The sequence below is a fragment of the Mustela erminea genome, chromosome 20 (assembly GCF_009829155.1).
Source record: "Mustela erminea isolate mMusErm1 chromosome 20, mMusErm1.Pri, whole genome shotgun sequence".
NCBI lineage: Eukaryota > Metazoa > Chordata > Mammalia > Carnivora > Mustelidae > Mustela > Mustela erminea.
In genome coordinates, this window is record NC_045633.1 from 34891719 (window position 1) to 34919338 (window position 27620).

General features: G+C 53.9%; 1 protein-coding gene, 1 long non-coding RNA gene and 1 pseudogene across 7 annotated transcripts in view; all 3 read left to right on the forward strand.

Annotated features, from left to right (window-relative positions):
- The window catches only part of GTF2IRD1 (GTF2I repeat domain containing 1), a 95879-nt gene extending 86747 nt beyond the window's left edge, over window positions 1-9132 (forward strand). For all 3 annotated transcript variants that reach the window (XM_032327338.1, XM_032327339.1, XM_032327337.1), the window contains 5 exons: window positions 2767-2844; window positions 4847-5039; window positions 5685-5722; window positions 7680-7816; window positions 8906-9132. In XM_032327338.1, the coding sequence (XP_032183229.1) occupies window positions 2767-2844; window positions 4847-5039; window positions 5685-5722; window positions 7680-7816; window positions 8906-8974 (515 nt within the window). In that variant the 3' untranslated portion in view covers window positions 8975-9132. The remainder of the gene's footprint in view (window positions 1-2766; window positions 2845-4846; window positions 5040-5684; window positions 5723-7679; window positions 7817-8905) is intronic.
- A 5523-nt stretch (window positions 9133-14655) lies between these two features.
- On the forward strand, window positions 14656-27068 carry LOC116580717. 4 transcript variants are annotated; one of them, XR_004281762.1, is made up of 4 exons: window positions 14656-14768; window positions 18484-18636; window positions 25660-25810; window positions 25909-27068. It is a non-coding gene; the product is annotated as an uncharacterized LOC116580717 (long non-coding RNA). The 4 variants fall into 4 exon arrangements; XR_004281763.1 differs by lacking the exon at window positions 18484-18636 and adding an exon at window positions 23755-23898; XR_004281760.1 differs by lacking the exon at window positions 18484-18636.
- On the forward strand, window positions 20853-21003 carry LOC116581546 (annotated as a pseudogene).
- Window positions 27069-27620: the final 552 nt, after the last annotated feature.

Consider the following 27620-nt stretch of genomic DNA (forward strand, 5'->3'; position numbering starts at 1 on the left):
GAGTCAGGGGATCCCGAAGCTTTCCCGGCTGAGGGATGTGGGAACAGGCCCAGAGAGGTCGAGTGACTTTCCAAACATCACACAGCATTAGGGGTAGAACCAAGATTGCCTTGCGGTCTGCTCAGCCAGGGACCCTCCCCCTGCCCCCGTCACAGGCCCTTGGGGACCCCCTTCCTCCCCAGTGCATGCAGGCATTCAGACAGGTGCCCTGGGGGGACCCACACTCCACGTGGGTCCCTAAGTGTGACATCTCCAAGTGGAGAACGTTCTGAAATGTTTCTAGACACTGGCGTCCTTTATAGCCGGTCTGGGTTCAGGGGAGCTCAGACCGTTACCCCCAGAACAGGTTTCGTGCCAGACCCTTCCAAACAAGGAAATCCAGCGGTTTGGAGAATCGTTCAAGGTCACAAGCTAATAACAGAGGATTTGAACCCCAGCGGTCCGATAGCGGAGTAAACACTCTCACCTCCCATTCGCAGGGCTTGCCCTTCAGACTGGGTTTATGGCCGAGGCCCCACACGGCCCCACAGTGGCTGTGCTCCCTGCCCTATACTGTGTTCTCAGGGACAGTTTCCTGGGTTTGTGTTGCCCACATGCAGACCAGACTCAGAGGAGATGGTTCCCGGGGGCCTGTCCTGCCCCAGCCCAGGCTAGCGAGAGCATCTGCTCCCCCCCCCCACAGTCCTGGGGACAGTCCCTGGGGACCAGCAGGCCTGGCCACAGCCTCTCCCGATGGTGAGTGTGCGACCTGTGCAGCCGTGGTGGCAGGAACCCGGCTCTGTCACAAAGGGGGCTCGTGACCTGCCCACGGCCAACCCAGAGGGTCACCTGGCTGGGTCACCCAGGCTCCAGCAGGGAGCCTGGCTCTCCCCGTCGGGGCTGGCGCAGGGACACAGCGGGAACTTCCTTCCTTCAAATTAAATAAACACCAAAAAAAATTTTTTTTAATTAAAAAATGAACAAAAACAAAGAGCAAGGAGGAGCCAAGAGGCGCCCTTTCTGAGGCCTGGCGCTGTGCGCACGGGAGGTGCTGAACACCCAGCAGCGGCACCTCCTCTGGGAAGCCCTCCCTGATTCTCAGCTGGGTTAGGAACCTCCCACCGCATGCCCTGCACTGGTAGTCATCAAGACCAGTGGGTCACTGGTCACCCAGTGTCCCTCCCCATCCCCCGCTTTAGACCAGGCCATCCCTCCCTGCCCCATGGGTGCCGCCGGGTCTGTGCAGAATCCTGGCCCCCCGGGGAATGCCGAGGGTGGGGGCGAGGGAAATGGGCAGCATCTGCCCACTCCCGCACAGGCTCTGGGTGGCCCTTGGGCCCAGGAGTCTGTCAGGTTGTCCCCTCAGGACCTGGAGAAGGGTCACGTTGACTCTTGCCACCGTGAGGTCCTGAAGACTGTCTAGAAAGGCCGTGTTGGGGGGATGTGGGGAGGAGGGGGCTCTCAGGGAGGCTGAGTTCAGTGCCCTGGCCCGACTGATGGGACTGTGATTCCCAGGGAGGGGGACACAGGAAAAGGGTGTTGTTATCTGGGATGCCGGACGTCTGCCGGGTCTCAGGGGCACCCAGGTGGCTGGAAGGTCATGGTTGAAGAGACACATGCAGAAACTCGGAGATGCGGCAGACCTCGGTCCAGAGTCTGGAGTGTGGACATGACCCGGACCGCACAGGGCACAGGGTCGTTGGGGAGGGAGGGGCATCGGGAGGCTGGGGTGGCAGGGACAGCAGGCAGACTGGGGAGGGAGGCGCGGCCCGCCAGGCGCAGTGCCTGCCTTGGCCTCTGAACTTGAACTAAATTCTGTGAGATTCTCTGGATTAAAACAGGAATTGTTTTTCTCCACAAACCCATTCTGTCTGCTCTGCCCTGCATCTCCCGGGCCCTGGCTCCCTGCCGGCTTCCGCTCCACCCTCTGCCCCCACCCCTGTCTGCTGGAGGCCCTGCCTGCTCAGGGCACCCCTCCTGGATCTCCAGCCCAGGACACAAGCCCGCAGGCCCCTCTGTCCCAGGACCCTTGCGTCCCCTCCACATCCTGAACATCCCCCAGCCCGGCCGGCCCCCTGGGCCCCGTCTCAGGACTTTCCCAGCTGCTCCTTTAGACCCAGAACAGGGCTGAGGGGAGCCAAGGGTCCAACAGCAGGTGCCCATGGAGGTCTGCCCTGGGCCCTGGGTGGGGAGCGTGTGCAGACCCCCTGCTCCGGCAGCGCACCTGTCTCCCTGCTCAGGAGCCTCTGGCTCAGGATCCCCCCAGCAATCGGGGCAAGTTTCCGACAGCCCAGCTCAGTCTAGCCCCCATGCTCCGGCCACATCCAGCAGACCGGCCTGGGCCAGTACTTCCCACCCCACCTCATCCATCCATCCCAAGACCCCTGCCTGCCTTCCGAGAGAAGATTCCAACAGCCCGCTCCTCCAGGGAGCCCGCCCGGATTTGCAGATGGGGGTGGGCACCCTGCCTCCTGCCCCGGCTCTCCCGTCACACTTGGAGGCGCTGCGAGTGTGCACCACCCACACGAGGCCAGGAGTTCCTTCCTCCAAGCAGGTCCCCTGCCTCCCCGGCCTCAGAGTGCTCCGGGCCGGACACGGGGGGCTGCACCGGGGAAGCTGTTCCCGGCAGGGGGGCGGATGGATTGGAGAACAGACCACCGAAGCTAGAAACAAGGCTGCCTGATACTAAGCTCTGTGGGCGGCGGGGGGTTGGGGCTTGCCGCACGGGAGCCCGTCCAGGGGCTGGCCTGGGCTGACCTTCACAGCCCCTTTGTCTTCCTCTCGTAGATGAAGATGATGCCAACAGACTCGGGGAGAAGGTGATCCTGCGCGAGCAGGTGAAGGAGCTCTTCAACGAGAAATACGGTCAGTGCACGAGGAGTGGGGTCTGCGGGCCGGGTCTGCTGGGCCGGGTCTGCTGGGCAGCCCCTCCTACCTCTACAGCCAGCCCTGCCGCCTCCAGTCCCGCCCACCCCCGCCCCTGCCAGCTGCCCTGCCCATGACTGGTGGGAGCTGACCCCCCCACGTCCCCCGTCGGAGGAGGGGGAAAGAGCCCATCTGGGGCGCCCAGGGCGGTGGTGGCGGTCAGCGATTCCGCTGCTCTAGAGCTGGGTCGCGTGGCAGAGGCCACGGCCCACGGCCAAGTGCTGGTGAGCTCACCTGCCCCACACACGTTTAGCTGTGAGGACTCCGGGGCAAAGGGTCTGATCCCTGCCATCCTGGGGCTCTCAATCTGTGCAGGGAGGTGATCACGGAGTGGGTTAGGGCCGTGCCATGCCAGGGGAAGGCGTCCAGGGTGCCACGGCAGAGCCCAGATGGGGCAGTTAATGATACTGGGCGTCCGGCTGGCTCGGTGCGTGGGGGGAGTGTGCGATTCTCGGTCCAGGGTGACAGGTTCGAGCCCCGCGTTGGGTGTAGAGAATACTTAAAAAGTAAATTCTTAAAAATAAAATAAATTCTCGGGGCGCCTGGGTGGCTCAGTGGGTTAAAGCCTTTGCTTTCAGCTCAGGTCATGATCCCAGAGTCCTGGGATCGAGCCCCGCATCGGGCTCTCTGCTCCGCAGGGAGCCTGCTTCCTCCCCTCTCTTTGCCTGCCTCTCTGCCTACTTGTGATCTCTGTCTGTCAAATAAATAAATAAAATCTTTTAATCAATAAATAAAATAAATTCTTAAAATAATAATAATAATAATAGTATGGTTACAGTCGAGATTTTTAGGTCACTGAGTGCCGAGCTGTGCCAGATGCTTTACTTGTGATGAATTCAGTATCATTTCCATTTTGCACCGTAGCAGGGAGACAGACAGTAATAAAAAATATTTTTAAGTAGAGTTTAGGAGAGTGATAACGGAGAAGCAGGAGCAGGATAAAGGGTCGCGGGCCTGGGGGGTGGGGCAGGAAGGCCCCTGGGAGAATGGGACACGTTAGCTGACACTCAAATGTCAGGAGAGGACACACGTGCCAGGAAAAGCTTGCGGGGCGTTGGGGACAGCTGGGCGACTGGGGACCAGCAAGGAGGCCAGAGGACCTGGAGCAAGCAGCTGGGGGCGGCCCCGATGCGCGGGGAAGGGCAGGCAGGCCGACCAAGGAGTTGGGGTTTCGTCCTGAAAGTGACACGCGACTCTGCTGGCCGTTGTTGGGGTCGTCTGTCACTTGTCATGGTGACATCAAAATTCAAACGGGGATGAAGGCGGGGAGAACGGCACTGGTGACCCAGAGCCAGTCACCGGTGGCCCGGTCACCCAGAGCCAGCCCGTGGGATCGCCAGCCGTTGGCCAACCTGACTTGCTCTGCGTCCTCGAACGCGCTTCAGAATCTTGGAAAACACACCCAAGGGGCGCCTGGGTGGCTCAGTGGGTTAAGCCTCTGCCTTCGGCTCAGGTCATGATCCCAGGGTCCTGGGATCGAGCCCCGCATTGGGCTCTCTGCTCAGCAGGGAGCCTGCTTCCCCCTCTCTCTCTGCCTGCCTCTCTGCCTACTTGTGATCTCTGTCTGTCAAATAAATAAAGAAAATCTTTAAAAAAAAACACACACACCCAAGACACCCCGTCCTATCATTCATAAGTAATTAATAATAGATTAATGTAAGTATAAATAATAAGGAAGGACTTTGTATTTATTCCACCGTGGGTACACACATCTGTTTTACCAGGTGGACGCGCTCAAGTGCCTGTTTCATTCTCAGCGCTGGGTATTAGATTTATGGTTTTGCTAAGCGGATTTTTTTAAAAAGGCGTGTATTGATTTTTTTAAACTCTGTAGTGCGGTGGCCACGGAGCTGGACCACGCCGGGATCCAGCCCTGTCCTCGGAGGGCGTGGCCTCCCACGGGGCACATCTTCCCCTGGCGCTGACCCACCGTGTCTTGTAGGCGAGGCCCTGGGCCTGAACCGGCCTGTGCTGGTCCCTTACAAACTGATCCGGGACAGCCCGGACGCCGTGGAGGTCACGGGCCTGCCCGACGACATCCCGTTCCGGAACCCCAACACGTACGACATCCACCGGCTGGAGAAGATCTTGAAGGCCCGCGAGCACGTGCGAATGGTCATCATCAATCAGCTCCAGTGAGTGCCCTCCCCCCACCCCACCACCCCCACCTCCCCACCTCCCCACCTCCCCAGCCCCAGGCCGGTTCAGGGTCCGGGGAGGACCCGCTTCCTAGTTTCCGAATGACCCATCTTCTCGGGGTGCCTGGGGGGACTCAGTCGCTTCAGCATCCAACTCTTGGTTATGGCTCAGGTCATGATCTCAGGGTCCTGGGATCGAGTCTTTGCTCAGCAGGAAGCCTGCTTCCCCCCACACTCTCTCTGCCTGCCTCTCTGCCTACTTGTAATCTCTCTCTCTGAAATAAATAAAATCTTAAAAAAAAAAAAAAAGGTTTTTTTTAAAAAAATTAAAAATCAGAAAAAGTCAAGACTACTAATAAATTACCACACAGTCACTGTATGGCTCTAGTTAAAAATAGTTGATCGCACATTTGGAAATTGCTAAGAGAGTAGATCTTAAAAGTCCTCGTCATCACAAGAAAGAAAGATTTTGTGGGGCACCTGGCTGGCTCCTTCGGTAGAGCGTGTGACTCTTGATCTCGGGGTCCCGAGACCCGGAGTATCTCCTCTCATGAGAGGTGTCGCTTCTTTTCAGGGGGCAGGTGGGAAGGAAGAGGGAAAACCCCATTTTTCTAACCGCCACCTCATTTCTTTCTCTTTCAGACCTTTTGCAGAAATCTGTAATGACGCCAAGGTGCCAGGTAAGGAAGGCAGTGGCTGGAAAGGCCACCTCTCTGCCTCTCGGGGACCAGGGTCTGTGGGCAGATGGGGTGCAGGTGCCTGCCAGGGCCGGGGGTGGGGCAGCCACAGCCCGGCTGAGCGTGTCCTGTGAGCCGGAGATAATGATGGGCAGGTTGGAGCGGGTGGGAGGGGGGGTGGTTGGGGAAGGAGTGCTGGTGGGATCATGGCACCCCCCCAGGAGGAGACAGACGCAGGGGAGGTGACCCACAGGGGGAGGCAGTTGCGTGGCCGAGACTGGCTGTGGGTTGGGGGTGGGGGGCACCCCACCATCCTTCCTGCATTTGCAGAACACACACCTGTACCAGAAACTCCCCTAGAACCCTTGAGCACGCAGGAAGCTGGGGGACCGTCCGGCAGGCGATGGTTCTGCCCGAGAAGATGCACTAGGGGAACGGGGCTGTGTTCCCGGGGATGACTGGGAGGCACGCCTCTGGCCACAGTGTGCTGCTGGAAAGCTGAGGCCCAGAGAGGGGAAGGAACTTGGCGGGCCCATGTAGGGGGCTTGGTGGCCCCCTCGAGCCATCCCTCCGAACTGCAGGTCCAGCAGGTGCCCAGTGATGGGCCCCCCATCCTGGTCTGCGACCCGAGGCCCCATCTCTAGCTGAGTCCAGGTCCCCCTGGAATGCCACGGCCTAGGGTGGCACAGCCCGGCCAGGAGCCAGCTGCCCTCTGGCCTGCACTGATCACAGGGGGCTGGGCGGGGCACCAGACTCTCGGGTGGGGAGGTGACGGGTTTGGGGAGCTGCTCCCAGGTCGAAGGCAGAGATGCAGAAGGCCCCACGGAGGAGAGCCGGGGCCATGTGGTCCCAGGGCGGATGCCATGACTCGCGTCCACCACTTCCCCTACCCCACCATGGCCATCTTTAGGGTTTTCCAGGCACCCCGGTTGGCTGTGACCCTGGGCCAGCCCCTCTGCCTTCCTGTTCACGTGGGGCCCTCTACCAAAACCCCTTTCCTCCGGCCCATTCCCTGAGCATCTTCTGCCTCCAGTATCTTCGGTTTCCCAGGATGTCTGTCTACACCCTCGTCACAGACGCCCAGCCTCTGAGTTGTCTTCACCAGCTGCACAAACAGCCACCTCCTCGGCCCAGCCAGCCCTCATGCTGTTACTAGGGCCCTGCTGGTTTCTACTCAGGGAACTGGCTGCTCAGTCTAGCACCGAACCCTCCTTGTGTGACACGCGGTTGCAAATCTATCTTCTATGTCTCACATATTCCTCCCAATTTCATTCTGCCGCAGCAGAGCCCCAGCTGAGTCTTGCCCCGTGCTGGGCTGGATGCCGGGCTCTTTGATTCATAGTAATCTTAGAGTCTCACATCACACGGTTTTCCCCGTTTGGCTCAGAGAGGTTAATCGATCTGCCCAGGGTCACACAGCTAGTGCTGGCAGTAATGAGAATTGGAATCTGGGACGTCTGACTGGAAACCAATGTCTCTTTCCCCTGGGAGCCCTGCCTGCTGTGAACGGTCACCCGTCCCGGCAGTCTGAGGTGGGAGTCATCACACGTCCACAGTTAACAGAGGGAATGAAGGCACAGGGCCAAGTGACTTGAAGTGACTTTCTCCAGGGCCCGAGGCCAAGCCCTTCATTGCGGCATGCTGGGCCCTGGGAGTTCTGGGGAGGCCAGCCCCTCCCCCTGCCAAGGCTGGATGCTCCTGGGATAGTACAAGGGGGACCTGGGCCTGAACTGAGCCCACTCGGGGAGGCATACCGGAGGGGGGGGGGGTGAGGCTCGTGTTAGCAAAGGCAGGGGACCCAAGGGGCAGTGGGGCCTGGTTAAGGTCGGAGGTTGGAGAGATGCGCCTCAGGAGCCTGGGGGTTCTGGAGCCTTGAATGCCGAGGCTTGAAACCTGAAAACAAAAGCCTTCTCCAGAGGGGTTCAGCGCCGAGACCCAGCGTCCTCTTTTCTCCCACCAGCCAAAGACAGCAGCATTCCCAAGCGCAAGAGGAAGCGGGTCTCAGAGGGGAGCTCCTTCTCCTCATCCTCCTCATCTTCCTCCTCCTCGTCTTCTAACCCGGAGTCCGTGGCGTCCACCAACCAGATCTCACTCGTGGTAAGGTGGCACCGATCCGGACCTCCCCGCCGCACGCAGGCATGGCTCTCTCCTCTGGGGCGTGCGTTTGGGGTGCAGGGAGACGCTGGGCCCTGAGTGGGGCTGATCTACTCAAGACATAGCCCCAACCCTGTCACCGGTGGCTCACGCCTCCGCCCCAGGCAGGAAGTCACACCCCCGTGGGGCAGGGGGGCGGTGGGAGCCCCCGGAGAGGGTAGGGGACTCCCCTGGCCGTGCCAGAGCAGGACCCCGAGCAGACTCTCGGTTCCCAGGCTATCAGAGGCTGAGTTAATCTCTGCGCTCCCCTCTGCCTCGCCACAGCCCTGTGAGGTGCAGGTGTTACCCGCAGGGTGTGGAGGAGGCAGTCGGGGGTCAGCGCTGGTTGACTGTGGCCTCGCTGTGGTCAGCGGCGGGTGGAGGACCCCACGCGCAGCCGCCGCCTCCTCCCGTCCTGCCGGGGGCTTGGCTTGGGTTGTGTCCCCTCCAAGAGGAAAACCTCGTGAGGGGCACACACGCTCGGGAGTTCTTTCTGGCTTTAAAATACCGGCTTTGAAGTCCTGAGTCCGGTGGGGAGGATAGTGAGATGCCTTAGAAAATGATGTGGGGATTTATCGTTTGACCGGGCCTCCCTTTAACCCCTTCCTGGGGAAACCCCCCCAAATTCAGGCTATCTCTTTCTCCCCACCTAGGGGTCCATATACAGGGTCCCTAGCTCTTCCCACTTCCCAGATCCTTACGTGGAAGGTCTTGGGGGCCAAGCAGAGGCGGCCTGGAGGAGAGGGACAGACTCTTTGGGGCTTAAGGCCTGGAGGGCTGACTGCTGTTCTGAGCCACGCCTCGGTTTCGTCCGGTCCACAGAAGCAGCCCCTGGGACACAGGTGGGAACAGGTGGGAAGGCCACAGCCCAGGCTCCCTGGCCCCTGGTGAACTGTGTGACCTTGGACAGGTCACGTCCCCTCTCTGGACCTTCAGCTGCCTCCGGACGAATACCATCTGACAGGGCCCTTCGGAAAGCATCGCTAAGTGGTCTGGCGGTCTTTGCGCGTCACCCGGAGTCCTAACGCAGACCCTTTGTCCCCCTGTCTCTAGCAGTGGCCAATGTACATGGTGGACTACGCCGGCCTAAACGTGCAGCTCCCGGGACCTCTGAATTACTAGACCTCAGTGCTGAATCAGGACCTCACTCAGAAAGACTAAAGGAAATGTAATTTATGTACAAAGTGTATATTCGGATATGTATCGATGCCTTTTAGTTTTTCCAATGATTTTTACACTATATTCCTGCCACCAAGGCCTTTTTAAATAAGTAAAAAAAAGAAAAAAAAAAAAAGCATGGCCCTTGCTCATAACTTTATTGTGTGTTCTCGTTTGGAATTAACAAGTACAGCTGTCACTGGGACAAGGTCAGGAAACCCGGCTCAGACGGCCTGCCAAGGTCCCCCTTCCTTGCCAGAGCTGGGGCTTGCCAGAGCGGAGGTGGTGTCCCTGACCACTGGGCCCTGGTGTCTGGGGACAGACTTCTCTCATTTCTTTGCTGCTGGGGCCCTGTGGCCTCCAGATGAGCTGCCACGGGAGGCCAGGTGACAGACTGACCCCTAGCCTCAAGGAGTACAGGGTGGCAGGGGGCTGTCTTGGTGACGGAGAGGTGACAGCTCAAGTGTTCAGTATGACCAGTAAGCCTGGCATCTCCATGGCTGGGGAGAAGGCACCTTGGCAGAGGGGCCTCTGGGTTGGACCCAGAGGGGTGGGGCACATTTTTGATTGAGCTCAAGGGCATCTGAGCAGAGTGATGGGTCACAGCTGTGTCTCAGCAAGGCCACCTTGGTGGCAAGGTGAGGAGGAGGAGGAAGGAAGGGGTAAGACTGAAAGCAGGACAGGTCAAAAAGGGCCTGACAGTGGGCAGCGCCCCCATTCACTCAGGGTGGGGAAGGCAGGGTGTGCCCTGGGAAGACAGGGCAGTGCCCAACCTAGAACCATCTCTGAAGCAGAAACTCTGAGACCAGCTGGGGTTGGCAGGGCAGAGTGGGACAGGGAGGACAGGACCGTGATCTAGGAGAGCCGCGTGTGCCGAGGCTGGGAGGCTGCCCGAGACCTTGGGCGTTCAAGGAACAGGGAGTGGCTGCCGGTGGGATGAGGGCTGTGCCGGCACAGGGAGCCCCGCTGGCCAGGTGAGTGAGGCAGAAATGCCGCCTGGGTCCTTCAGGTTGAGCTGGACACCCTGGGGACAGCCTGCGTCGCTTTTTTTCCACCGGCATGTGGAAGTGTGGAAGGCCTTGTGGGCCTGCCAGGGGCGGCCTGGAGGAAGGGGGGAGTCCCCACCCGAGTATAGAAGGACCCGGCCTCCTGCGGGGAAGAATGGTCAGGGCTGGAAGGAGAAGCTGGGAGACCCCGGGGGGGGGGGGGGGGGCTCCTCTGCTTATTCCGGGAAGAGCTGGCGCGGCTTCCAGCCAGGTGGAGAATAACAAGGAGGTCAGCCAACAGGACTTGGAAGTCAATTGGACAGGAGCGCAGGGGCACGGAGGGGTCACGGTGACCACAGGGTCTAGCCAAGGGCCAGAAGCCGGCCTAGGATTCCAACGAGCCTGAGTCCTGATTCAGCTAATTACACGATCCAAACCGGCCGGGAGCTTCTGCCAACCCGTGGGGTCAGCCAGGTGCCCAGACCTGGGAGGGACCAGCCTTCCGGACTCGGTTTCCTCCTGGAAAGATGCAAGAAGCCAGAAGCCACAAGGCTTGGCACGCCGAGCCCACACTGTTCCTCTCCCCGCTGCGGCCACCACCTCCCTGTCCCATCCCGGTGGCCCCGGGGGTCAGGCCCCACCCGCAGAGCCCTGCCCCTTTCTCTCCAGATCAGGGCTGGGGCGCCCCCCCCCCCGCGCGCCCTGGAGGCAGAAACTCTGAAACCCAAGACAATCGGGCAGCTGCCACCTGGCCCTCAGCCCCCGCTCCTGGAGGCCGGGCGCCCCCGTCTAATCCCGCCTCCCCGGATTAGACGCCGCGGGCGCTCTTCCTGCCCCCGCCCCGCCCGGGCACGGCGTGCAAACGCCCACTCGGCGCTCGCGGCCCTTCCCCTCCGTCCCCTCCCCTGCCTCTCCTCCCCTCCCCCGCCCGCCCCCTTCCTTTCTCCACCGCCGCCACCACCGAGCGGGAGCGGGGGCCGCCGGGGCGCATCCCCCTCCGCCTCCCCGGGCGCGGCCTCCCCTCCCCGGGCGCCCCCGCTGCCCACCCCGGGCCGGCTGGCGCCTGTCGGTCGCCTAGAGACCAGCCTCCGCCCCCGCCCAGCCCCGCGGCCGCGGCCGGAAGTGGCTCCTGCCCGGCGGGCGGCTGCGCGGGAGGCGGGGCGCCCGGGGAGGGCCCGGGGACGCGCGCGCCGCGGCCTGCGGAGCCTCCGCCATCTGTCTGCCTGCGCTCGCGCCCCCGCGGGCGGCTCAGCGGGGGGTGCGGCGGGGCCCCGCGCCCTGGGGCCCGTCCCCACCGCACGAAAGCAGAAGGGGGGACCCCCACGCCCCTCCAAGGCAGAGCCCTTGACCCAGGAGGTGGCCTGTGTCCGTTCCAGCCCGTCTCGGGAGCTTTACGCGCCGGACGGTGCGTCCGGACCGAGGGCACGTTTGGGGGCCGCCCCCCCCACGCGTACCCCGCTTTGCCCGCGGTGCCCACCCAGCCCGATCCGACGGACGGGGCCGCCTCCCCGCTCCCGCAGGCAGCCCGCGTCCTGCCGCGGAGCCCAGATGCTGTTTATGCGGCCTCTCCAGTCTCCGCGCACTGTACTTTTTCAAGTGATTTGATTCAAAGCACTCATTCTTTAATTAAAGTTCATTTAGCTGCCATCTGTCTGGGTTCAAAACGGCTTCGTGTTTTGCAACTCTAAATGAGGATTGTTATTGGATTTGTAAACACATCCACCGAAAAAAAAAATTAGAAAAAAAAAATCAACAAAAACATTTTCAAAAGTAATAAATGAGGAATGTGCCGAAGGAGTGTTAGGAGCTGCATCTTAAACACTGTAATTGCCGGGGAATGTATTCTGGTGGGTACATAATCATTTTATATACAAATCTTTGTGCAAAAATCTGGTATCAGTGAAAAGATCAAGATTATAGAAAATGCCGGAATTATATCTGACTGAAAACAGTAATAAAGCAATCATCAGCGCAGGGACAAAGCTAGGGTGAGGCGGGAGGGGAGGGGAGGGAGGGGCGGCTCTCAGGCACCTGCTCCCCGCCGCCATCCTCACTCACCGCCCAGGTGCACCCCTTCCGCTGAAAAAAAAAAAAAACTGGGTGAGCCTGAGCTCTGGGGACAGGGTCTTTTTTTAAGGAGTCCACACTTCATAGGGCGCCTGGCTGGCTCCGTCCCTAGAGCGTCTGACTCTCAACCTTAGGGTTGTGAGTTTAAGTCCCATGCTGGGCATAGCGATTACATAAAAGTAGATTTCTGTGGGTTTTCAAGATTTATTTATTTTAGAGAGACAGAGAGAGCAGGCGTGGGAAGGTAGCAGGAGAGGGAGGAAGCATCTCGCCCTGAGATCAGGACTGGAACCGAAACCAAGAATCAGGCGCTTAACCCGCTGCACCACCCAGGCGTTCCCCCCCACACCACCACCAAAATAAATGTTAAAAAATGATTGAGGGTTCTTCCCTGAACCCCATGATGCAGAGTCTCCTCCTGCCACCTAGCCCAGCCAGAGAAGAGGAGAAAACATGGAGAGGAAAGTAGACAATTGTTTTTTGTTTTTTCTTTTTGGTAATGCTTCATGCAGTGGCCCAGTGGAAGGGGAGTGGTCTTTGGGGAAATAGTCATGATTTTCAGTGGGGAAACTGAGGCCCAAGTTCGGCGGGGGAGCAGGGCTAGAGGCGGGTGCGTCTCCGGTCGCAACGCTGTGGTCCGCAATGTCCTGGGTGATGTCTGAGGATACCGAGCGGGGATGTGGGAAGCAGCTGAGGTCGGGATTAAAACAGGACCCAATGACCCTAAGACTTTCTGCATCATTTGGCCTCTGCCCCATGCTCCTCAGAGGTCATCCTCGGGGCCATCTGCATATGGGGTTGGGGGTCTTTCTTCCATTTCTTCAAAAGGGCTTCCCTTCCTTCCCAACTCACAGTGGTGCCTCTTTCCTGTTTTACAGCTCTCTCTCTCTCTCTCTCTCTTTTTAAGATTTTATTCATTTATTTGACAGAGATCGCAAGTAGGCAGAGAGGCAGACGGGGGAGCTGGGCGGGGAGCACCATATGAGACTCGATCCCCAGACCCTGAGATCATGACCCAAGGCAAAGGCAGAGGCTTAACCCACTGAGCCACGCAGGCGCCCCCCTGGTTTTACCTTTCAATGAAACGTCTCCTCCTGCAAATTACAGAAGCCTAGGCCCCGATAGATCATGATTTTTAACGGAACAGAAGAATGTAAAAACAAAGCCACTGTCACGCCAGGAGATAGTCTTATCATATCGGGGACAATAAATCCGTGGTAAAGCTCGCAGTGCTGACTCGAAAGTAAAGAATGACCTGACACACATTCTCGACTTCTCTCAAACGGAGGAAAGTCAAATGGAGGCATGGAACGGGCGATGCCAGCTCTCGCTGGCCCTCCTGCCTTCCACCGGGACAGACAGACCACCTTACGATGACTTTTGCCCTAATTCCACGCTGAACCCCCTACGGAGCAAGCCCCTGTGTGAATCTGTACGAGTCCTTTGCTTAAAACTTCCCAGTTCTTCTGTGGCTCGAGGAGGAGATGCCACTCTGGGAAATGGCCCCAGGACCCTCTACTAGCTGCAGGCAAAATCCTTCCTTTCCCTATTCTTTGGCTCAGTTGTGTCTTTTGGGTGCGACACCCACCAAGAGGCAAACCTAGTTATGGGTCAACACCAGGATGGCTGTTATTAAAAAAAAAAAAAAATAGAATAAAATAAAATAAAACAAAACAAAACAGGATAACATGGGCTGGCGAGCATGTGGGGGAACCGGAAGCTTCATCCGTTGCTGGTGGAAATGTAAAATGATGGTGCAGCTCTTATGGGAAAGAGGCAGAATTGTCATATGACCCCATGTCATCCTGTCATCTAAGAAAAAATGTGTATTTCCCCTGCATGCCTGATACCAGCACCTAAAACCCTTGGAATCTTCTGATAAGCACAACAACTGTCTATGTTATTCATAATAATCTTCATAACAATCTTCAACCACACCCAACTTTATGTTACTGAAGAGGCCTTTGGAAAGCCCCTAAGAAGGGCCCCATCCTGACTCCCAGAGAGGCGAGGGGGCTAGAGATTGAACGAATTACCGATGTCTGTGGTTTAATCATTCATGCCTAGGCCTGGTTTTGGAAAAACCCCACCTATCTGGTGACCCGAAGTGTAGACCGGAAGCATAGTTGTAGTGGAGAAGAGCAGAGTGGACCCTTGTCACCCAGCAATTCGGGTCTAGGTGTGGACGCTACGGACCTGGAAGCAGGGACTCAAACAGCCGATCTCTGTACCCCCACGATCATTTGCAGTATCATGCACGGTAGCCAGACGGCAGAACCAACCCAAGTGTCCACCCGCAGACGATGGGTAAGATAAACGCGGTCTAGCCACACAGTGGGATATGGTTCAGCCATTCACTCTGAATATGGTTCAGAGTGTCCCAAGGAAGGACACTCTGACACCTGCGACAGCACGGGAGCTCTCCGAAAACAGGCTACATGCAAGCAGGCAGACACAAAAGGACCCACGGGGTATGGTTCTACATGATGATGACATGCTGAGAACAGGCACATTCACGGAGACAGGAAGTAGACTGCAGGTTACCAGGGGCTGGGAAGGGGAGGAGGAGAAAGAGGAGAATGACTCTTCACTGGGTACAGAGTTTCTGCTTGGGATGATGAAAAAGGTCTAGAAACACTGGTGATAGTTACTCAACATCGGGAACGTACGTAATGCCACGGAGCTGTACGCTGAAATGGTAAACGGTATGTTATGTGTTTTTTAAAGATTTTATTTATCTATCTATTTATTTAGAGATTTTATTTATTTATTTGAGAGAGAGCGAGAGAAGGGAGAGGGTCAGAGGGAGAAGCAGACTCCCCGCTGAGCGGGGAGCCCGATGCGGGACCCGATCCCGGGACTCTGGGGTCATGGCCTGAGCTGAAGGCAGTTGCTTAAGCCACCCAGGCGCCCTATTTTAATTTATTTTATTTTATTTTATGATTGATTGTTTGATTGATTTGAGAGAGAGAGAGAACAGGGGCAGGGCCAGAGGGAGAGGGAGACTCCACAAGAAGACTCCCCGCCCAAGCATGGGGCCCGATGCAGGGCTGGATCCCAGAACCCTGAGATCATGACCTGAGCCAAAACCAAGAGTTGGCCGCTTAACAGACTGAGCCACCCAGGTAACCCCCCTCCACACCCTAATTCAATCAAATTCCTTCTTCCATTTTTCCCCACCACGCACACATGCTGGAAAAAAGCGGACTGCCACCTTGTGTCATCCTGAAGCCACCAGGTGATGTGAAGCCCCTGAGCACGCAGGTGGGCATCTGCGAGACCCAGGCTTGCCTGGATCCAACCCAACCCACTGGTCCAGAGGAAGCAAGTCCCCCAGAACACTGCACAACACTGCACAACCCATAGCTCTGCCCCCTCCCCCACACACCACTCTGGGGGCTGCCAGAGGACGCATGGCCTTGTGGAGGGCTTCCTGTTGAGGACAGCTGGGTCTATAAGACGTGTCATGACAGCCGAGGCCACCAGTAGGCAGCTCCCGCAGATCCCGGAGCGGCCACTGGCACCAGGGTGAGGAAGAAGGCAGAGGCGCCAGGGTGGCTCAGTGGTTAAGCATCTGCCTCTGGCTCAGGTCATGATCCTGGGGCCCTGCGTCAGGCTCTCTGCTTGGTGGAAAGCCTCCTCCTCCCTCTCCCACTCCCCCTGCTTGTGTTCCCTCTCTCGCTGTGTCTCTCTCTGCCAAATCAACTAACCCATCTTTAAAAAAAAAAAAAAAAAAAAAAGGAAAAGAAATATGCTTTGGACAAATAGGGCTGGTCCCTGCTTGGCAGGAAGCCTGCTTTTCCCTCTCCCTGTCCCCTGGTTCGTGTTCCCTCTCTCTCGGTTTCTGTCAAATAAATGAATAAAATCTTCAAAAAAAAAGGGGGGGGGCGGAGGAGAAGGCAGGTGCAGAGCCCAGTGGGGACGGAGTACCCCTCCCTTTGAAGTGGAGATTCTATCCATTTCTATTCCCAAGAGGGAAGTGGAGATTCTATCTTCCGGATCATGGGGATCTATTTTCCTGTCTCTATCCTCCACGAGCCACCTGCCAGCCAGCTGCTCGCGGGCCCAGGAGTCCAGCTCCCTCCCCAGACCTGGGTCTGGCCCACGGAGGGGGCGCTGGGGACAACCGTGATGGACCAGTGAGCACTGGAGGCCACAGACTCCAGCCTGGGAGCCCAGAGAGGTCCAGCCCCGGCCCCGGGGGACCCACAGGAAGTTGGTAGCTGAGCCAGGACTGGCACGAGTGCCCCTTCCAGCTCTGCCCTCTCTCCCGGGGCCCCGTGTCCGGCCCGCAGTGCGGAGGAGCCGCTGGTGAGTCACACCCAGGCTCTTTCCATGGGGAATTTCTTATTTTCTCTCCTCCCTCTCTCTCTCTTCCCTTTCTGGAAAAATACGATTAGAACTTTGAAGGCTGAGCCGCTTAGGGTCGGGCAGCCAGATTTAGCAAATAAAAATACAGGATGTTCCGTTACGTGGAAATTTTCGATAAGCAACAGAGAGTTCTCAAGCCTCAACATGCTCCGTGTGTTATCTGGGTCGTAACCCAGAAATGGCAGCTTCTCTCCTCTGCCTCCTCCAGAACCTGGCCGGGCCTGGCCTGGCTGAGCGGCTGTCCCTTTCCGTGGCACACCTTGGTGTGAGCCCAGAGGCTCATCGGCTCCGTCCCTGATGGCCGGAGTTTCTGAGAGCGGGAGCCATCCAGACACCTGCTGCACCATGTCGGTGTCGCAAGGGGAAATGAGGAAGCTGCCCAGACAGCCAGAGAGAACAGGAAACCCCTGGCGGCCGCAAGAGAGGAAATTGTGCAGGGAGGCAGTTGGGAGTGGGTGGGCAGGCGGATCCCAGACAGCAGCCCTGCTGCCCCAACCCCCAGCCCCTGGGCAGCTCAGGGGCCCAGCGCAGAGCAGCACTAGGAAGCAAAGAGCCACCGAGTAGGTAGACGTATGTCATGTTCCCCAGCCAGCTGCAGGACACGGTGATTTGTTGCAACCCGGGGCTCCCATGTGCCGCAGCCCTGCTCAGCGCCTGTAGGGTGGGATCTGGCCACAACCCCAGGTGCCCCAGAGCAGGGACTGGAGCAGACACCTGCTCTTCAAAGCAAGGGGGAGCCCGGGACCTGCGCTGCGGGGGCCGCAGCCGTGCCCCCACCCCACCCCGTCTTGCATCCCTTCTCAGCCAGGCTGCATCTGCCCTTCTGGGCCTCCCGGGTCCCGGTGGGGTCCCAATGACCTCCGGGATGGCTGGGCCTCCACACCAAGGCCTGTGGAACAAATCTGGAGCTGGTAGTGCTCGATCCCGCAGCAGAGCCCGATCGTCCCATCTCCTCAGCCTGTCCGCTCCCGGCCCCCCGCACGCGGCTCGGTACCCACCCGGTCACTGAGGACCCGCTTGCCTTGAGCCAGAGCGATGACCGGTAATTCCGGAACGCTGTGCCATTGTGCCCTTGGCCTTTCTTCCTCTCCTATATGGATATTAGTGTATTTGACTCTTCCTCTCTTTTTATAAGGTTGTGGACCCTATTATAATGCGTCAGAAGATTAACAAATGTTTGCCATCACGACATAAACGGGGCAAAAATAAAAGCTTCGTAACCTCTGTGGTGTTGACAGTCGGATACGCATCCTTCAACGTCGTTATGCTCACACAAGTAAACACACACACACACACACACACCGTGACTTTCCTCCCTTTCTTCATCTTTTTTTTTTTTTTTTAATTAAAAAAAATTTTTTTTTTAAGATTTTATTTATTTATTTGAGAGAGAGACAGTGAGAGAGAGCATGATTGAGGAGAAGGTCAGAGAGCGAAGCAGACTCCCCATGGAGCTGGGAGCCTGATGTGGGACTCGATCCTGGGACTCCGGGATCATGACCTGAGCCGAAGGCAGTCGTCCAACCAACTGAGCCACCCAGGCGTCCCTAAAAACGGATCAGGGCACCTGGAGGGCTCGGTCGGTTAAGCGTCTGCCTTCAGCTCAGGTCATGATCTCAGGGTCCTGGGACCGAGCCCCGCATCGGGATCCACACTCAGCGCGGCATCTGCTTAGGATCTCTCCCTCTGCCCCTCCCCCGCTCACACGCCCACTCTCTCTCTCTCTCTCTCTCTCTCAAATAAATTTTAAAAAATGTTTTTTTAAAAAATGTATACATGTGGGACGCCTGGGTGGCTCAGTTGGTTAAGCAGCTGCCTTCGACTCAGGTCATGATCCCAGCGTCCTGGGATCGAGTCCCACATCGGGTTCCTTGCTTGGCAGGGAGCCTGCTTCTCCCTCTGCCTCTGCCTGCCACTCTGCCTGCCTGTGCTCGATCACTCTCCCTCTCTCTCTCTGATGAATAAATAAAAATCTTTAAAAAAAAATGTATACATGTTACTAAAAACTGGTAACTTTCCTTCCTGGGGATTCTGCTTCTATCTCATTAGCCAGAAATACGCTCCTGTGGTTGTGCCAGGGGCTGCAAGGGAAGCTGAGAAGTTGCGGTTTGGTTTTGACGCTGGGACCACGGCCTGCGGTTGAGGAGGAAGGGGAGGAGAGGTGTTGGGGAGCCACCTCCAGCAGCGCCTCCCACACACGCCGTACGTGGGACTCTGCAACCGTTCTGCTCCCCACTCGGTGGGCCATGAACCTTTCCAGATTCACGCATACAGGTCGACCTTAGGGACGTACCCAGAATGGCACAACAGTCCCACAGAATGGCATCACCCTCCTTCCTAATTGTACCCAGTATTTTCCTGAAGCAAAGGCAGAAGCAATAAGGCCCCTTGTAGATACATCGACTCATGCTGGGGTTTCTGGTCCTCAAGCTCAGATTTTCGCAGAGTGGCTCACTGAGCGAAAAGAGCGGCATCTCTGTGACTCTCGATCGCCATGGAACCATGACCCTGAAAATTAATAGCTTAGAATAATAAACTCACGGGGGCCCGGGCTCCTGGCTGGCTCAGTTGGTAGGACATACTGCTCTTTTTTTTTTTTTTTAAAGATTTTATTTATTTATTTGACAGACAGAGATCACAAGTAGGTAGAAAGGCAGGCAGAGAGAGAGAGGAGGAAGCAGGCTCCCCGCTGAGCAGAGAGCCTGATGTGGGGCTCGATCCCAGGACCCTGGGATCATGACCTGAGCCGAAGGCAGACGCTGAACGACTGAGATTATTTTTCAAAAATAAAATAAATATATAAATCAATGAACTTACTGTCTAATATTGATTCTGAGGGTCAAGAATCAGGGAGCCGCTGGATGGATGCTTCTGGATCGGAGCGCCCCAGGAGGCTGTCCTCAGGCTGTGGTTGGGCAGCCTTCATCTGCTGGGTGGGGCAGGGGAATCAGCCAGCGGCTACAGGCTTCACTTTCCCGGCACCTGGGCCTCACCAAGGAGCCACTTTCAACATGGCAGCAAGCTTCCCCCCGCAAAAGCGTGATTTAAGAAACAAAATGAGGGGGGCACCTGGGCGGCTCAATTTGTTAAGCATCTGACTCTTGATTTCAGCTCAAGTCATGATCTCGGGGTTCTGAGATGGAGATCCACATCGGGCTCCCCTACTTTTCTCCCTCTCCTGCTACACTTCCGCCGTGCTCTCTCTCTCTCTCACATAAGAAAAGCTTAGAGAGAGAGAGTAAGCACCCAAGACAGAAGACAGTCTTTTTGTTTAAATTTTTACTTTTTTATTTTGTATTGAAAGATTTTATTCATTTATTCATTTCTTTGGGAGACAGAGACAGAGAGAGAGAGTACAATCAGGGGTTAGGGGTAGAGGGAGATGCTCTACCTGCTCAGGGTGGGGCTCCATCCTGGGACCCCGGGATCACGACCTGAGCCGAAGGTAGACGCTTAGCCAACTGAGCCACCCGGGTGCCCCTGCCTTTTCCTTTTTTTTTTTTTTAAAGATTTTATTTATTTATTTGACACAGAGAGAGATCACAAGTAGGCAGAGAGAGAGGGGGAAGCAGGCTCCCCACCAACCAGAGAGCCCGACGTGGGGCTCAGTTCCAGGACCCCAAGATCATGACCTGAGCCGAAGGTAGACGCTTAGCCAACTGAGCCACTCGGGTGCCCCTGCCTTTTCCTTTTTAAAGATGTAATGGGCTTATCTGATTGAGAGTGTAATACAAAAAAAAAAAGAAGAAGAAGAAGAAGAAGAAAAAAGAAAAAGCGTAATCCGTACTAATTTTAGAAAAACTTGAAAACACAGAAGAATATACAAAAGAAATCTCAAGGCCTCATAACCCCACCAGCAAAAGCTAATGGCGGCCTCCATTTTTATACATTTCCTTCCATTCTTTCTTCTACGCACATTGTGTTAGGATGCTTTTCTCAGATAACAGAAACCACCCTGGCTCAAACAAGCTAAAATAGAAGGAAAGCTATTCGGGACCCCAGGGAACAGGAAACCTTGAGGCGGCCAGATGTTAGGGTTGGTGGAGAACAATGAGTTTCTGTAAAGGACCCAGATGACGTCTCCAGGGCCACCCAAACCCTGACTTCATCCCAGGGGTCCTTCTCTGGCAAGGGGAGCAGCATCTCATTGACCCAAGGAGATGACTGTGGGGGGCTGAAAGTCTTCCTTGTAGTCTGATTGGGCCAACTTGCTTCACGCCCCCGCTCCAGAACCAGACGCCATTGCTGGGAATGGAATGCCATAGGTTAACGGACCCGGACCCACATAGACCTGGTTAAGAGGTAGGATTCATGCCATTGACTTAGAGCAATCACTTGCAGAGCTGGGACAGTGTCCCCTGAGGAAAAGGAGGGTAGGCAGGTACCAACTGTGTCTCCTTTACAAATATACTCAGTTGAGCTTTGCGCAGTGGCAGTATCGTAGCCAATGAGGTTTATCCGAGGTGCGTTTATTGCTAATTGAAACAAATATACTCAGTTGACATGATATAATTTCTTATTCTTATTATTTCCAGAATGTCATATTATGAATATATTCTTTTTTAAAAGATTCTATTTTTTTTTAAAGACTCTATTTTTAAGTAATCTCCATACCCAGCACGGGGCTCAAACTTACAACCTCAATACCAAGAGTCACATGCTCTACTCACTGAGCCAGCCAGGTGCCCCTGGCATATTCTTTACAGTTAAAATTTTTACAAATAAATGGCCACATGATCGTCTAACAAGTTACATACTGTAATATACTTTTTTTTTTTTTAAAGATTCCATTTATTTATTGGACACAGAAAGACAGCAAGAGAGGGAACACAAGCAGGGGGAGTGGGAGAGGGAGAATCAGGATTCCCGCTCAGCAGGGAGCCCGATTCGGGGCTCAATCCCAGGACCCTGGGATCATGACCCGAGCTGAAGGCAGACGTTGAATGATTGAGCCACCCAGGTGCCCCCATAATTTAGTTTTTACAACAGCGTATTGAGATACAATTCACCCATTTAAACCATACGATTCAATGGTTTTTAGTATATTCCCAGAGTTGTGCAACGATCAGTTTTTCAACATTGTCATCACCTCAGAAAGAAACCTGGGACCCACCAGCAGCCATAGCACAGTTCGGCCCCCAGAATCCCAGACAACCACTAGTGAACTTCCTGTCTTTACCGATTTGCTCATTGTGCGTGTTTTGCCTAAACGTTTTCATATAATATGCGGTCCTTTGTGACTGGCTTCTTTCAGTTAGCATAATGTTCTCAAGGTTCATGCCTATTCTAGCATGTTCCAGTATTTTATTTATTTATTTATTTATTTATTTATTTATTTCATTATGGAATAATAGTCCATAGATTCCTATGGATAGACTATACTGAAAAAAAAGAAATCTCTGGGTGCCTGGGTGGCTCAGTCAGTTAGGCGTCTGCAACGGGGTCAGGTCATGATCTCAGGGTCCTGGGATGGAGCCCTGCGTCAGGCTCCTTGCTCAGTGGAGAATCTGTTTGTCCTTCTCCCTCTGTCCCTCCTCCCTGCTTGTGCTCGTGTTCTGTCTCTCAAATCAATCAATCAATCAATCAATAAAACCTTTTTAAAAACATCTATTTATCAGATGGGCATTGGGGGTGTTTCCACTTTGGGGTTACTATAAACACTGTCTTAGTTCATTTAGGCTGCTATTTAGAAAAACAAAAACAAAAACATAAATGAGGTAGAACATAAACAACTGAAATCGATTTTTCACGGTTCTGGAGGCTGAGAAGCCCCCAAATCAAGGCTCTGGCAGGTTCAGGTCTGGTGAGAGTCTGCTTCCTCATTGAGGCAAGCTTCTTGCTGTTAGTCTCATGCAACGGAGGCTGGGAGGGAGCTCTCTGGGATCTCTTGTAAAAGGGCATTTGTGGAAAAGATCATTTGTTTCCCACTGAATGGTCCCTCACCCTCGTTGAAAAATCAGCTGATCATAAAAGTGAGAGTTTGGATCTGGCCTCCGGTTCTTAATTAATTAATTTTATTTTTAAAGATTTTATTTATTTATTGGACAGACAGATATCACAAGTAGGCAGAGAGGCAGGCAGAGAGAGAAGAGGAAGCAGACTCCCTGCAGAGCCCAGAGCCTGATGTGGGACTCGATCCCAGGACGCCATGATCATGACCTGAGCTGAAGGCAGAGGTCTTAACCCACTGAGCCACCCAGGTGCCCCTAATTAATTAATTTTAAATAGGCAGCACACCCAACGTGGAGTTTGAACTCACAACCCTGAGAGCAGGAGTCACATCCTCTGCTGACTGAGCTAGCCAGGGGCCCCACAGTGCTCGTTCTCTTCCACTGATCTGTAGCTCTACCCTCATGCCTACACTGCACTCTACTGATTACTACATCATTGCAGTAATTTTGCAGTCAGGAAGGAGTGAGTCCTCCCACTTTGTGCTCTTCTTTCAAGATTTTTTTAGCCATCCTGGATCCCTTATATTTCCATATGAATCCTAGGATTGGCTTTTCAATTTCTGAGGATTAAAAAAAAAAAACACACAACTAATTAGGATTTTGACAGAGAACACTTTGAATCTAGAAATCAGTTTGGGAGGACTGCCATCTTAACAATATGAAATCTCCCAATCCATGAACATGGGATGTCTTTACTGACATCTTCCTTAATTTCTTTATTGATGTTTTACAGTTTTCAGTGTACAAACCTTACACTTAAAAAAAATTTATTCTTAAATATTTTATTCTTTTCGTTGCTACTAGAAGTAGAATTGCTTTCTTCATTTCATTTTTTGGAATGAAATTTATTTATTTATTTAAAGATTATTTGTTTGAGAGCGAGACAGCATAAGCGGGGGGAGGGGCAGAGGTAGAGAGAGAAGCAGACTCCTTGCTGAGCAGGGAGCCCCAAAGCAGGGCTCCGTCCCAGGTCTCTGAGATCACAACCTGAGCCCGAGGCGGATGCCCAACCTCCTGGACCACCCGGGCGCCCTGCTGAGATCTTTACTGTGACGATACTAGTGTGTCTCCCTTGTGTATGCCTGCATTCACCAACCACGACTGAGCAATGCTTGACACCCTTTGTAAGGACAGGGGATTTCAGAGATGAATTGGACCATCCTTCTCTGCAGAAGCCAGTCTGGTGGGACAGACAGACCTATGTGAGGGCAATTACTTGAGGAGCAGAGCACTGGGAGGTCACACTTCAATTGTGCTCCCTCCTCAGCGCCCAACCCAGCCCTAAGCTTACCCTGAAGAAGATGAACTCATTTAAAGCTCATTATTAACATCCCTTAAAGGTGATACTTTTTTCTCCCTTTTGCGGCAGAGAAAACTCACGCAAGGTGACAGAGCCAGTCAGGAGCCGAGGCAGGATCTGAACCTGGAGCTGGAGCTCTGAGCTCTCCTGCTGTTCGCTCCCTCTTCAAAAGCGTCGCAACAGAAGAAGCAAAGTGCCACAGCAGTAAATACGGTAACAAGAAATACGGTAATGATAAGTAGGACCCTGGAGGTGGCCATGGAGTCCTGCAGACCCCGAGAGGGCAACAGTCCACTCTACCTGGAGGTGTAGAAGGACGTTTCCACGGAGCCTTGAGACAAGAATTCACCAGAACCCACCAGTGGGGAGGTTGTTTGGAGTCTGTGGGAAGTCGGCATCCGGCTGCTTGTCACAGAAGTGCTCTCCTTAAAATAACAGGGAGAAGAACCACAGAGAACAATTTTCTTAATCACGATGTCCTCCCTCTCTGCTCATTTCAATTACAACCAAAAATAACATTTTTTATTGAAAACAGAAATATTGGGGCGCCTGGGTGGCTCAGTGGGTTAAGCCTCTGCCTTCAGCTTAGGTCATGATCCCAGGGTCCTGGGATCGAGCCCCACATCAGGCTCTCTGCTCAGCGGGAAGCCTGCTTCCCCTCTTCTCTCTCTGCCTACTTGTGATCTCTGTCAAATAAATAAATAAAATCTTCAAAAAAGAGAAAAATAAAACAGAAATATTAAAAAATTTAAGTTTAAATTCCTTTTTTTTTTTTTGAAGATTTTATTTATTTATTTGACAAACAGGGAGATCACAGGTAGGCAGAGAGAGAAGAGGAAGCAGGCTCCCTGCTGAGCAGAGAGCCCGATGCGATGCTGGGCTCGATCCCAGGACCCTGGGATCATGACCTGAGCTGAAGGCAGAGGCTTAACCCACTGAGCCACCCAGGCACCCCCAAAAAAATTGTGTTTTTTAAAGATTTTATTTATTTATTTGACAGAGAGAGATCACAAGTAGGCAGAGGGGCAGGCAGAGAGAGAGAGGGGGAAGCAGGTTCTCTGCTGAGCAGAGCCTGATGTGGGGCTTGATCCCAGGATCCTGAGATCATGACCTGAGCGGAAGGCAGAGGCTTAACCCACTGAGCCACCCAGGTGCCCCCCAAAATATTTTTAAGTTTAAATGTAAAAAACATCACACTTAATATATATTTTTTTAAAAATTTATTTAAGTGGGGTGCCTGGGTGGCTCAGTCAGTTAAAGCGTCTGCCTTCGGCTCAGGGCATGATCCCAGGGTCCCGAGTTCAAGCCCGGCGTCCAGCGCCTTGCTCAGCAGGAAGCCTGCTTCTCCCTCTCCCACTCCCTTTGCTCGTGTTCCCTTTCTCACTGTCAAATAAATAAATAAAATATTTTTAAAAAATTTATTGAAGAAATCTATACACCCAACTCCGGGCTCAAACTCCCGATCCCCTCCCCCACCGCAGATCAAGAATCCCTAAAATACTTTTAAGAGAAGTATTATTTATTGATTTCTAATCACATGTGTCTATGATATTCTAACCACTTTGAAATGGACCCAGAACGGTGTAAAAATTGCAGTTTGCAGGCCAAAGGCCAGGGGTGTTTTGGTGTGAGAGCAAATCACACCGTGGCCGGCAGCAGAAGGTCCCCTAAGACAGCAAACATGGATTCCTGCCTCAGCTGGGAGTTTATAAAAATTTTCCATGAGGTGGCAGTAGCTCTTCAAGGAGTCGTGGAAAACGATCTCAGCTGAAAATTCAAGTTTTTTGGTGTTGGTGGGTTTGTTTTTGGTTTTGGGGTTTTTTTTTGGCCATTAAAGTGATATCTCTTTCATGCACGTGAACTTTGCCTCCCTCAGACTAAAAGCCATGATTTAATAATTCCCCGATTTACAGAGCAAAACTGGTTTCAAGTGTCGCTCTTTTCTGGTATTTTCTCCATCTTATTCTCTACCAGCTCAAGCGGGAGGCGGACAGAGGCTTCCTTCTACCTCTCAAGGTCATTTCCGAGCCAGCAGTCTTAATGAATGATGCAAAAGGCGATTCCCACCACAGTGACCAGAAAGCCGTGTTCAAGGTCAGCCCTGCCAAGCAATGGGAAGCGAGAGGTAAGTGATTCTGGCGTCTGGCGGGTTTTCCTGCGTGAGTGTGTCTCTTACGTTCTCTGCTCTCAAGCTGACTGCCCTGTTCATTTCTATTTTCTTAGAAATCCGCACCGATCCCAATTTACGCTGTGAGTAGGAGACAAGAGTAAGAGAGGAGCCCAGTTAGCTCAAGTGCAGCAGAGAACAAAAACTAGAAAGGATGGGCCGTCACAGAAGAGAATTGTTCCTGTCCCGGAACAAAAGGGCAGATGGATAAGGCCAGGCGGAGCCCGGGCTCTGCCTCTTAGCAGCTGGGCCCTCACCTGATCTCTGAGCCGGTGTTTTTCAACCTTAGAAAGAAGGACAATACCTATTCGCGGCATCCGAGAGTGCAAAGGTGACAATGTCCAAATTAGTGGGAGTTAGCCAAGTATTTCACCAGGCCATCCAAATATGTTTCCCTGCTGGCTTTTTTTTTTTTTTTTTTTTTTCCCGTTTGCCTGTTTCCCACCCCAGAAAGACGGCAGAATAAAAATCAAAGTCCTCATCCTCTTGTCAATCCCTTTTTGGGTGGCTGCCCTTCCGGGTGGCACAGCAGAATCACTCGGGAGCCCTCCCTCTAGCCCGAGCCAACGGCCCCAGTCCCTGTAGGTGGGGTGTGAACTTGAAGCTGCCACTTCATAAACCCTCTGAATGCCCTTGAAGGGATTCTGCCTTACCCGGAGCCGTCACGTGGTTTCCTTGCAAGGGCCGCTGCCGGCCAAGAAACCCAAGATTTCTCTTAAGTGGATCTGGGAAGCCGCTGCTTCAAGTTCAACCTCGCAGATTCCGTGGGATCTCACTGAGATCAGTGGACATACTTGCCTTCTGGTCTTAAAGCAGCATTTCATGAGGGCCTTTACACACTAATTCAACAGGGATAGTGGAGATCCATGACCTGTAATTTGCAAGATCTTTAATTTACTCTAATTATAAGGACACTTCTGAAATTAATGTCCAGATAACCAAAGGCACTAGATGACTATGCAGTGCCTCCCCGCAGGGCCTTCCTCCTTACCCTCTTCTCTGTCCCTTCCCAAAACAGTGCTTCAGTTCAGGTGGGTTTGGGTTTTAGGGGTTTTCTTGTTTTTTTTTATTTTTATTTTTATTTTTTTACTACTTTAAGTACTTTATTTGCTGTGACCTAGTTCTAAATCCCCTCATGAAAGTATCAGCAGATTTTGGTTAAATCAGTTTGTTTTGTTTTTTATATTTTGCAGATCTCTTGAGGATTTTTTTTCCTTCAAAAAAATTTTTAAAAAAATATTTCGGGGGGCACGGGGGTAGCTTAGTCGGTTAAGTGCCTGACTCTCGGTTTCGACTCATGTGGTGTCTCAGGATCATGAGATCAAGCCCCAGAGTCTGTTTCAGAATCTCTCTCTCCCTTTCCCGCTCCTTCTCACGCCTCCCCAAAATAACTAAATAAATCTTTTTTTTTTTAAAGATTTTATTTATTTATTTGACAGACAGAGATCACAAGTAGGCAGAGAGGCAGGCAGAGAGAGAGGGGGAAGCAGGCTCCCTGCTGAGCAGAGAGCTGGATGCAGGGCTCGATCCCAGGACCCTGGGATCATGACCTGAGCCGAAGGCAGAGGCTTAACCCTCTGCCTGCCTCTCTGCCTACCTGTGATCTCTATCAAATAAATAAATAAAATCTTAAAAAAAAAAAAAGAGTCTCTTAGGATTTGTTTCTCTCTCTCTCTCTCTTCTTTGCCCCTTGGTTAAATCAGTTTTGAGTCAAAGCCATTCATTAAATAGGAATCTTCAAATGCAACTATTCCAAAAATTTTCTCCG